The sequence below is a fragment of the Rattus norvegicus genome, chromosome X (genome assembly GCF_036323735.1).
Source record: "Rattus norvegicus strain BN/NHsdMcwi chromosome X, GRCr8, whole genome shotgun sequence".
Lineage (NCBI taxonomy): Eukaryota > Metazoa > Chordata > Mammalia > Rodentia > Muridae > Rattus > Rattus norvegicus.
This window is the reverse complement of record NC_086039.1, coordinates 36174809-36187353: the sequence shown is the minus strand read 5'-3', so window position 1 is coordinate 36187353 and position 12545 is coordinate 36174809. Positions and strand designations below refer to the sequence as shown.

General features: G+C 44.0%; 1 protein-coding gene across 2 annotated transcripts in view; it reads right to left on the bottom strand.

The window, feature by feature from the left end:
* Nucleotides 1–2287, bottom strand: part of Nhs (NHS actin remodeling regulator) — a 339645-nt gene extending 337358 nt beyond the window's left edge. For both annotated transcript variants that reach the window (NM_001414726.1, NM_001191733.1), the window contains exon 1: nucleotides 1343–2287. In NM_001414726.1, coding sequence (NP_001401655.1) covers nucleotides 1343–1901 — 559 coding nt within the window. In that variant the 5' untranslated portion in view covers nucleotides 1902–2287. The remainder of the gene's footprint in view (nucleotides 1–1342) is intronic.
* Nucleotides 2288–12545: the final 10258 nt, after the last annotated feature.

The window sequence follows — 12545 nt, the reverse complement described above, 5'->3', positions numbered from 1 at the left end:
AGGGCAGGGTTCAAAGGGTTCTTCTAGGGAGGAAGGGGTGAGGGAAAGGAATGCCTAAGCCTGCAGGCCAGGCCAAGAAGCTGGGCCGAACTGCCCGACAGAAGTAGAGGGAAATCCCCCTGAGAAGCATGCTGTCGAAGCTCCTCTGTCTGGCTCACTCAGTGACCACCTCACACCAAAGCAGCTGCTGCAGCAACAGAAAAGGCTTCTTATGTAAGTCAGAACCGCTGACATCACCTTCCCCCAGAGCATCTTAGCTGAACTAGGAACCAAAGGACCTGCATACTTAGTCCACAGCCTGGGTCATTTTCTAAATGAGTCTGTCGCTGCCAGATTTGGGGTGCCAGGTTTGGGAGGCCATGCACCAGTGGGAGGAGGACTGCATGCCCCCTTAGAGAATAGTTAACAGAGACTACTTATCAGGAGGTCTACGGTGCTGCAAGGGTAAAGTCAATGTGCAGTAAAGATGTGCAGGGGTCTTCTAGATCTCCTTCCTCGCCCTCTCACTGCAACCTGCCTGGCTGGACTGGCTCAGACCTAAGTCTGGATTTGTGCAAAAAGGCACTAAGAAAGAGGAAGAAGAACCTGGGGATGCTCAGAAGACAGATAATCCAAAGAGGCATACGTTAAGAGCCCTAGGTAACTAACCCGGGGCAGAAAAGACACTCAAGGATCCTGTTTATCTCCCCAAGGCCCAGGCATTCCTTCCTTCCAATCCTTCACCAAGGCCTTCCCTGCTCCCAGGGTTCTCAGTAGAGCACAGTGGAGTTCATTCTAGGCAGCCAGCCAATGATGCTGGACTAGGTCACACACCTTCCAAAGGCACGAGTCCCGGGCACCCGAGGCCACAGCAAGTGTGACAAAACACCTTGTCTCCCATGGACATCTTAAAAGGACACCCACTACTTTGAAGCCCCCAAAGGTAAAACCTGGTGGTGGGCTCCTGGAAGCTACAGGAGTTGTACCCCCTCCTTCCCAAGGACATGAAAGGCATGTTTGTCCCAGTGGTAAATGACAGACCTTCTCTGCCTCCTGTCTGCCCTCCTAAATGTTCTCTACCTTCCTGTTCTCAATGCCAGGGATGTCTATGAGTTCAGAAGCTGTCCTTTTAACTTTCTGCCCTCCACACCTGCATCCCTCCATTGGTCAGGGGCCACCCCAGCTACTCAATCCGGGATGACTAGGGTGGATCTCAAGGTGGAAGAAGAGAGGGAAGGCAAGAGTAAGGTGCAAGTTGCAGCAGGCGTGGCGCCTCGGGGCTGGGATTGTGGCGAGTGGGGACAGTAAGAGGGTGCGGCGCTGGAGCCTAGCACCCTAGAGGATGGACGGCGCTGGTACTCACGCACTGCCTCCTGCTTGGGGTCCAACGTGTTGAGGACGCGCTGCACGCTGCCGAGCTTGCCCTGCAGCGCCCAGACGCGGTGGTGAGTAAGCTGGATGTCGCTCTCGAGCTCCTGGAAGAGGCTGCACGCGTGCCGGGCCACGTCTGAGAGCTGCCGGAGGACCCTGGCCAGCGCAGCGTTGCTGACCGCGCACAGGTCTAGCATAAGTAGCACAGCCTCGGCTGCAGCCTCAGACGCCTCGCCTGTGGCCGATGCTGCCTCCGGGACCCCCGCCACGCTCTCCTCCCCGGCCTCGCGCGCTTCGCTGGGTGGCTGCTGATCCTGCTCTGCTGGCGCCGGCATAGACGGCGGTGGAGGTGGTGGCAGTGGGAGAGGCGCAGGAGGTACACGAGGAGGCTCGTCTGGCTCCGTTGCCTCGGCCTCTTCCCGCCGGCCAGGCGGCTGCAGGGGCGGCGGCGGCTCAACGCTGCCTCCACTCGTGTCCTCATCTGGGCCGGGCGCCGGGCGCCGCTGCCGGCAAAGCCACTGCGGCTCCACGATCCGCTTGGCGAAAGGCATCCCGCGCAACCGGGCCGCGACTTTCCGTTCTCCTCTGAGCGTCCCTTGTGAGCTAGGGACCTGGCGCGCCCACCTGAGCAAGGAGAGGGCAGGAGTCCGGCAAGGATCGATCTGGGCAGTCCAGAGACGCTGAGGGCTCCTCTGCTCACCTGGCCTCCTCCTCTTGCTCCTCTTCACAGCTTAGTCTGACCTCCGGGAGCACGGCTGTCTAGGAAAGATGACAAGCGCTGGGCAAAGAAATCTCGAGCTGTGCTTGGGTCCTCTTCACTTGCTCCCAACCGGGGTCAGTCGGCTCAGCTCCATCGCTTCTGAGCCCGTTGCCGCCGCCCTGGCCACTGCCGCCGCCTATATAAATGGGCGTGTGTGTATGTGTGTGTGTGTGTGAGAGAGAGTGAGTGTGTGTGCGTGTGTGTGTGATCGTGTGTGTATGTGTCTGTGTCGCGTGTGTGTATAGGTGGGTGGGTGGATGGGTGGGTGTGAGTGTGTGCGCGCGCCTCAGTTTGAAAGTACCCCGGCGCAGGCCTCTCCCCGCGCGCCCCTCGGCCGCTCCGGGGAGCGATTGCGCCTGGGATCTCTCTCCCTTTCTGGGCGGGGAGGAGATTTCGGAAAGGCGCTCTGAAAACCCGGACAGGAATCCGCCTCCAGCCCTGGCTCAGGAGGCGGCGCGGGGGCGGCAGGGCGGACGCCGGGCGGGGGAGGCCAGGGCGAGAGGGGCGCAGCGCCCTGTGCGGCCGCTGGGAGTCACTGGTGGCCGGACCGCGCCTGGTGCGTTCCACCTCAGGCACTTTCTCAAACGTGTCTCAGAGGTTAGAATTGAGACGATGAGCTTGGTGGGGGCAGGGAGTCCTCAAGTTTAGAGTGGGGGTGCTGGTAGCCAGCTCAGAGGGAGGAAAGTATTGGGGATGCTGTTGATTCGTGTTGGAGCAAGTCGTTTCATAGAATTCTAGCTCTGTCAAGTCTTAGGGTTCTTCGAGGGGAAATCTGGGCTGCTCCTTAAAGTGCCCCAGGCGCTGTGTTCACAGAGACAGCTGGGAAGGGTGACGCAGCATGGGTGCATTCCCACAGGGCCAGAGTGGCCAGACGGCTGTTTATACCGTTTTTCTGACATCCTGTTTTGGTCTGCTTTGAGAACTACCTTCTACAGAACATCATGATTGAAACCCAAATTACTAGTGTGCAAACCCCTCCAGAAAGTCGCTTGCAAAATGCATTGCACATTAAGTGAAATGAATCGGATTACCTCCTTGTCGCCCTACTGTGTTAATCCAACACAGAGTTTTTAAAGTTCCCTATGGGAGAGATGATGATTCACAGAAGAATGGAAAGTTTTCCCCTTGGTTAACTGAAAGGTATAATTTCTTAAGAGACAGAGTTTTCAATTGCAGTAGTGTGCAGGCTAGATGGTGGCAGCCAAAAAACCTAAAAAGACTGGGAACTGTTAATCAAATGCATGCTTTCATCCATCCACAGCGGTTACTGTGAAATAAATATATAAAATAAATGAAATTCAAGGTCACAAGCAAATCTTGGCAATGTTGTCTTCATGTCATGCATCTAAAACAAACGTGAAAGAAACATGGTTTCTGGCAACAATAAAGTCCTTTACCTGCAATGGCCTGTCCTCTGTGCTCCCTGCCTTGAAAAGGAATTCATACAAGACATACTTTTAATCAGTCTACACTTCGGTCACAGAGACTTCAATAGAGCCCCTCTTTTTCTACCTAAAAACAGAAAACAAACAAACAAAAACTATTTCTGTTCAACTATCCCTGTTCAAAAAAGAAGATCCAAGCTGGGGCTTTGGGGATAAAGATTCCTGATAATGTAAGGTTTTCGTAAATGATTTGGTAACAAGAATGGTGGTGGGGGTGGTGGTGGGGGTGGGGGTGGGGGTGGTGGTGGTGGTGGTGACAATGACAGTAATAAAGGAATGACTATGATAAACAATGAGGAAAAGATAACCAAAATAATGAGTGCAAGCAAAGGACAGATTACAGTTTACTTTGTAGTTCTTACAACTTCACTTTAAATTTGGTTTTGTTTCCCAATAGAAAGTAAGAGAAAAAGAATGCTTTGGATCGATTTCTCAGCATGTGTGCTTTACATCACAAATCCAGAGAGCTGGTTAATTTGAAATGTAGCTCATCACTTTTTAACATGTTCAGTTTTGAACAGAGACTCTGCTAGGTGGGCAAAGCAGAACCTACTTCTCTGAGCACACTGAAGGGTAAAGAGTACTAGAGGAGTGTGTAGGGCATCCACTTCCCAAGGACAATGGCGGCAGTCTGCCCTGCCTTCAGCCAGTTCCCCACACCTAGAATTTCTGTTGACCTGGGAGCCAGGAGAGCCACCTACCTATGTGCTCCATGTGGCTTTCGCTTCTGACCTGAGTTTGAGATTATTGGCGGGTTCCTTTCACAGATCAGGAGAGGTGATCTGAAGGGGCCAGGGGAAAAGTTAGGGGAGAAACAAGAGTCTAAGGGCTATTGAAGCTGAACTTTTGGCTAGTTATCTGAATATCTAGTCTCAAGTGACTAACACAGGTGAAATGAATCAAAGCACCATTCAACATACAACAGGAAAGACTTTCTCTCCTCTCCTGGACTCCCACTCATGGACTAACAATGCCCTTGAGTTAAAAAATAAGACTTCACTATTGGGTTTTACCTTCTTGATTCTCAGTGTTCCTCTTTTTCCTTTTTCTTTTCCCAGTGACCTTTCCGAAAGAGCTTCTTTCAATGTCACCAAAGATAAAACCAATACAAATGACCGTGCTCATTAATGTATTCTCTATCAGAGAGCAACTTCAAGAGTTTCTTGGTACCAAACTTTCCCTCCCTTCCCACCTCAAGCCCCTCCTGTATGGTACGTGCTTCCTCTACCCCCAACACGTACACATATACAGTTTGGGTCTGGGCTCCTGGATTTTGTTTTTTGTTTTGGTTGTTGTTGTTGTTGTTTTGTTCTTTGTTTGGTTTGGTTTGGTTTTGGTTTTGTTTGATTGGTGCGTTTTGCTTGTTTTGATTTTCAAGACAAAGTTTCTCTGTGTAGGCCTGGCTTGTCTAGAATGAACTCCAGCCCTGCCTCCAACTCAGATCTGCCGGCCTCTACCTCCCAAGTTCCCAAGTTTCGGCACTAAAGGCTTGTGCCACCCACCCTGCTGGCTCCTATTTTATGGAATAAGAATATTGAAAAATGTAAAATGTATCAACCATATATAATCCTGATGGGGTATACAACCAACGACGACATTTTCAACATACCCAGGCTGCATATTATTCAGATCCTGGATTGCATTTACCCTGAGCTTTCCCCAAAAGTTATCCTCTAACAACAGTTACGGCTGTTAGAGCTAGTGACATGGCTCACTGAGTAAAGATACTACCAAGTCTGGAGAACTGAATTTGCTCCCACATAACAGAAGGTCAGAACTGACTCACAGAGTTATCCTCTGACCTCTATCCACTCACCATAGCGAGTGCACACACAAACAAAATAAATAAAGTTTAAAAGGTTTTTTTTTAATCCAAGTGAACATTGCTACCTGAATGTAGACACCTAACGCCTAGTTATAGTCTTGCCTGCTCTCTCCCTGTCTCTGTGTGTGTGTCTCTGTCTCTGTCTCTCTGTGTGGTCTCTGTCTCTGTCTCTCTGTCTCTCTGTGTGTGTCTCTGTCTCTGTCTCTCTCTCTTTCTCTCTCTCATACACACACACACACACACACACACACACACACTCCATATATATGCACATATGCCCTTTCCTATGAGTTATTGCCAAAATGAGAAGAAAAAAAGCATTTAAAAAAGAAAAGCCTAATCCCAGGCAGTCATTTACACAACTCAAAAACCATAAACACAAATGTGTGGTCAGTATAAACCTTATGCCTTCCGAAAAGAAATGAAATCTCCTGTCTGCATCAGGATGCCCCACCCCTTCACTCAGCCTTCCACAGCCCAATAGGAAGTAAGGCTTTCTAAAGCACCAAGTTTCCTCTGGAGCAAGCATCAAAGTAGAGATTCCCAAAGCTTCTTTACTGAAATTTCCTGATTCACTACCCCATCATCTATGCCACATCAGCTAAATTATCATTGATGAAGAATATTTCTTTTATCTAAGATATGTCAGGAGATGCATGAGCCATGTTAGTATAATCACCGAAATCTCCCTTCATCCTTCCATTTGAACCTACTCCTAGCTTAGTCAATGTAACTTACTCTTAAAAGCTATGCCGCTAAGTAAAAAGCTAATAAATACTTTTAAATTCCACTAACGTTATTAAGAAAAATTATAAGCATTCCATCCAAACCTATGTTACCTAAGCTGTTTCATGAATAGGAAATATATATTCCAGTTATGTAAGGATATCACAATTTGGAAGCAAAACAAGGACATGCTTTGTACATAAAATGTGATGCTGGCAGCATTTAGGGGAAGAAGAAAAACAGATCTGACAATGGTGTGGGGAAAGGCAGGAGAGGTTGGCCATTTTTGGAAAATAGAAAGTCACGTTGTTCATATTGAAGCAGAGAAGTTCACAGTGAACCCATACTTACACTACTCTTACAAATAAACTTTCAGTACAAAAGGCACTATAAGTGGAAATGAAAGGTGAAGATGACAGAGCATCTCTCAAACATAGGGAAATGGATCATACACAAAGTAGGCATAAGGGATGTGGAAGATGGTCCTCACTTCTCTCCTCCCTGCAAGAGGAGGCTCTACCATGGGCTCCCCAAGCTATTTCCCCACATTAAATGTCAGTCAGCTGTTGATTCTGAGATCTACTAATTCCTTTTCCTCCTTAGCTTTACTGGGTGTAGAAGAAAGCCAAAAGGCCAAGTTATAAGCCATCTTGACTGAGGAAGCCTGCATGCTTCCATAGGCATGGTTTGGAGCATAAACATTATGCCCAAAGCTTTCACAGCATTATTTTTCTAGTTCAGCAACCTCGAGTTTGACTTTGTATACAGTTCGTCATGAATCCCCAGGAAGAACTGTCATTAATATGTTAACACAGGAGATATTAATTTCCTATATACATAAGTAAATCTGCAGATGTATACATAGACAGATATAAAGATAGATAGATAGATAGATAGATAGATAGATAGATAGATAGATAGATAGATAGATAATCATCATGAGTATAATTTGAAAGGCAGATAAAGACAATATACTGCTATTAAAAGTTTTCTTTATTTTAATTGATGCTTTTCTTCCTCAAAGAGCTTCATTTAGTCTCTGAAATTTGAAATATAGGAGTTTCTCCCAACATTTTACAGGAGAACACTGTCAGAGGGGAAAAATAAGGCTAAATGGTTTTCCCCAAATGCCAACGACTGTGAATCCAAACACTCTTCCAAGCAGCCTTTTTATCTTCCCATACAGAACCATTGATTACTCATTGTTTCCACTGGTAGTTCTTCTTATCTTCGAAAATCCTAGCCTCACATTTTACAACTAAATATAATTTTGAACATGCCAAGTCTGGATTTAGTCAGAACTGTGAATACATAATTCAAACTAACTGAGAGAGTTAAAGCAAATGGAGATAGTGAATGACAATGGAGTTTCATTCACATATTCTTTCTTCTGATTGTATAACAGACTTTGTGCTGGATGCTTCCATTGACTGGGTGCAAACACTCATTGTGGTTGGTAAACTTTGTGAGGTTCTAGGGATATAAAAGGAAAGAAGGAACAAACATTGCTCAAAAAGGTGAAGTCTAGTAGTGTAGGCAGACATGTAAACAAAGAATTGTAGGGCCAAGCCAGACAAGCTATAATGGAGATAGAAATTAAGTAGTATCCAGAATCCCAAAGCAATTAGCGTTGTCTGGGATACAGGCTGGAGCTGGGAGTCTAAAAGCCACCAGGACTTCAGTGCTAGCTCTCCCAATTTAGATGCCCAAAGACAAAATCGGAGTGCAAGCATCATCACCACATGGTGAAATGAGAACCTCAAAGCAGCTACAAGAGAAGATACACTCCCGACAGAATTATTAAGTGGCATTCCAATGTGTCTTTAAAAAAAAAATCTGAAAACCAGGCAGTAGAGAAAGAATATAGGAAAATAGGTTGCTTTGTTTTGGAAGCTGACTTGTAAGTTTGACTCTTTGGAGGGCTGAGTTTACAAGGAGGAAGTGGGAGATTTTTCATACATTTGCTATAAGGAAAATCTTCAGTTGGGTAAGATGAACCGCAGTCTCAAGGGCACATGGCACTGATAAAACTAAACGACCATTCTCCAGGGGTTCATAAGCCTCCTGAGCCCCGCCCTTCTACTGTTTAGAACTTGCTCTGCAAGCACCCTTCTCTGATGAAAACACTCAGCTCTGGACTTAACCCAGAAGAAGTGCTTGTGACAATGGTGGTCCTTAAATCAATCAGCTCTTTTGGAGAGGAACTTGAAAGTGTACAATCTGCCACTCACATTATCAGTCTGGGATAGAGTCCTTGTGAACAGCAGAGGCAGCAAGCTTCAAACTTTATCAAGATTGTGGTACTCATTAAGGAAGTGAAATTGAGCTAGATTTGAAGGAAAGCACTGTAGTAATTATAGAGTTATGAAGATTTAAAAGCTATGCGCCTGGGCATGCAGAGCCCAACGTGTCTCCTTTGGATTCAGAGACACCACAATTACAGGGCATAAGGGTAGCAAAGCACCGAATTAGAACTCCCCATTAGTTTGATTAATCACTGATGTAAGTGCAGGCACTGGAAATGACTGCTTGATTTGTATGTCTTTCTGGTCCACTTGCCCCTCTTTTGCTCCTATTCTTCTTTACAACATCAGGAGGTCTGGGAAGAATAGAAAGCTTGTGTTAAGGATAAGAAATGGGATGTAAGAAAGCTAAAACTTCCTGAAACGTTATGACTTTTCTACACCAGAGCTGGTTTTGCCAAGAGATGTATAATAGCGTGTTCTTCTTCCTGGGCCATTAAATGTTAATAGTACAACAATGGACTGTTAGTAAATCTAATAAAAAAAAACCCCAAAGGATAAAGTATGTTATGTGGGTGTAAGAGGAGTTAACATCACCACAGGAAAGCCACTGTGATATTATATAATATTCCATTCCATGGGTTCTAGCAAACAAATAACAACAAAAGAATATCTAGCCAATCAGCAGCAATGAAGGAGTCTTAATCTTTGTGGGGAAATTACTATACCTTATTAATTAATGTGACTCAAAATCTACTTGCAATGTTCAAATAGCTCAACTGGTAAAGGTACTTGCTGCCAAGTATGACAATTCCTCTCCAAGACCAACATGGCGAAAAGAGATAATTGTAGAAAGAAAGTTGTCTTCTGACCACCACTTGTGTACACACACTACAGAGAGAGAGAGAGAGAGAGAGAGAGAGAGAGAGAGAGAGAGAGAGAGAACAAAATTTAAAATATAATTGCAGAAATGATGTCCTTGAAGCTGCTCTCTCTGGGGTCAGGATATTTGAGGTGATGTGAATACAACCAAAATGTTGAGCCAATTTTATGAATGGAGAACACAAAAACACAAAAAGGTCAACACATCAATTCAAAGCTAGCATGAGCTTTGAGAAAGAATGCTGTAAATGAAAATTTAGAACTAATGGCACAGAGGTTCTTTCCCAGAAGGCCAGCTTTTCAATTGTACACCAAGATCACCTTGGACGGAAAAGGTGATTCTATCAGCAGGAGATATTTAACTAAAAATGTCACTGAAATTATGTGGCCCTTTTCATATTTATGTGTGAACTCCATGACTCCTGGGATCAAATGTGAGGCAATCTACCAGCCATGCCTCTTAAATTATTTTTGTTGAATTATGTTAAATTATTTTCTTTCTCCACCTCAAAATTATAAAAGTCCAGGAATAATAGCCAGTGCAAAAAGTAGTTATTTTTATTTCCCATCCTGTCTCAATGGTCTCCTAATGGGTTCAATAAGAATCTGAAAATAATGACAGTTTCTCCGTAAAGAAACATAAGACTCTCCATGAGGCACAACGACACCTAGGAGTCTTTTATAGTAACAATGACACTGAGAAAAGCACAGCAAGAAGAAAAGAAGTTAAGACTGATTACCTGATGTCCTTCCAAGTACACAGATGAAATACCAGGCAGTCAGGATGAAAGGAAACCATCTTCCAAGACTTCTATTGAAAAACAGAAATGGCAAGCACATGCTTCCGTCACAACCTCACCCTACTCTGTTCTGAGCTGTATTGAAAGTATTTTCTTTTTGTTGATACTGGGAAAAATCATACCCCTCTGAAGCCACAATAATTCAAAACAAGGGAAGGAAGGAAGGAAAGAAGGAAGGAAGGAAGGAAGGAAGGAAGGAAGGAAGGAAGGAAGGATGGAAGGATGGAAGGAAGGAAGGAAGGAAAGAAGGAAGAACAGGAAAGCAGAGAAAGAAAAAAAGAATGGACCCGAGTTTTAAACAATATTTTTTAACATTCACTTAGTTTTGCCCTAGTTACTGTAGAAAGAAGAAATATTGATTTTATTTTTCAATGCCCACAGGTTTCATATAATTTTTGCTACAGTGACAGATACCTATCCACACCACCTCCATCCTTTTTCCCAGTAGAATCACAAATATTTTTCCATGTGGCAGTGGAACCAGCCACCTTGTTCTCCATGCAGATGACATAATTCTGGACACTGACATCTCCATGGAATGTCTCGCTAGAGACCTCTGGACATAATTTTGTTTTCGCAACACAAGTGTTATCCCTTCTGATGCTTCATTCTTTTGTTGACCTTGGAGAAAAGACTTCAGACTGAGATGGAAAGGCCAGTCTATGACTATACATGAGGGTGAAAGGCATCAGCAAAGTAGGATCAAATGAGAGGAGAAAAGGTTCCTGATCTATAAATTATAAAGCAAGTAATCTGCCTGTATCCAGACTCCTCTGTCTATATTTCTTGTATGATGTAGAAAACAACTCCCTCTTTTTTAAAGTTTCTTTTAAAATTATTTTTTAATTGTGTTTTTATGTGTCTGTCTGCCTGTCTGTCTGCCTGTGTCTGTGTGGGAGTATATGCACCTGAGTGCAAAAAATGAATGATCCTCTCTTTAGGTCTCTGAACGCAATTGGGCAAGGACTTAACCTTGTAAAGCTTCTCTTCCAATTAGGAAGCAAAAGTAAAGTTTTTGTTTGGTCCAGGCATGGTGGCACACACCTTTAATCCAAGTACTCAGGAAGCAGAAGCAGGTAAAGCTCTGTGAGTTCAAGACCAGCCTGGTCAACATAGTGAATTCCAAGACAGCCAGGGCTGGCTCAGTGGTTAAGAGCACCCGACTGCTCTTCCAGAGGTCATGAGTTCAATTCCCAGCAACCACATGGTGGCTCACAACCATCTGTAAAGAGATCCGATGCCCAGACAGCCAGGGCTACACAGAGAGAGAGAGAGACCCTGTCTTGAAAAACAGGGAAAAAAACATTGTTTGTTCAGAATCTCTGCCTTTGCTTAGTTCCTTCTCCTTCCACCCTTGATTCCTTCATATCTCATTGATTGCTTTGAGAGAAATTCCTCAGGGAATGTTTTGTACCTCACCCCCAAATCTCCCCCACACATTAGGTTCTACCAGTGGGAGCTTCATCCATGGCATTACCCACTACCACTTTTCATTCTGAATAAAAAAAATGGAACTTCCATTTCCTCATTTGAACAAACCATCAAGAAGCCTCCCTTGCTCAAGTTAAAGTTAACAGAAATTTGAAATTTGCACAGCCAACACTCAATTATTAATAAATGTGGGTATGTTGGCTCTGACAACCATAACTTCCTAACAGTTCTAATTGCTAATCCTAAGCATTTGCTTGAACTTCAATTACCTACTGGCTAGGGAAAGATACGAAAGATTTTGAGTGTACTACAACTTAAGGTGCCACACAAACATGAGTAATAATGATAATCTACACTGGATCTTATGAACAAATCAGGATTCCTCTGGTACCTCAAGAACAATGTGAAATTTAGAACAAATTATCATGATTTTATCTATTTCATATTTGCATTTATTGTCAGCAAAGACTATGCTATGACTTTTTAGATTCACAGACTAAAATTACAGCAAATATTTCTTCTACTATTATCCTTTATTTTTATTTAAATTACTATTCTGTGACAGAGTACTTTCCTAACTAGGCCCTAGGTTCAATCTCAAGTACTGCTAAATGAATAAATAAACTTTTCTTTATAACATACCCACTTTAGATGTTTCATTTATAGTAATAAAAAAGTCTTAAGCAGGTGTGAAATAAACAAACCATACAAGTCTCTTACCTGTAAAAACTCGAAGCTTTATTTATAGACTCTCTAATCAAAAATCAATTATGATAATCTGTCTCCAAACTTAACACCTTGGTATTTCAATCTTCAAAACTTTAGAAAGAAGAAATTAAACTAAATAACCCTTTGACTCCTACAAGTATGTTTATAACTAATGTTGTGAATATTAATCCAAGCTAAATTCTTCTATATTCCTTTGTCTTTAATGCTAAAATGAATGAAATTCATATTGCAGATTAGGTTTATACTACAAGGACAAAACAATGCATAAAATGATGGTAGTCAGAGAGGACTGTGTGTTAAGAAAGCTACCCAAATTGTTCCCATTTGAACCAACTCCAGGAGCTTTTTATACTT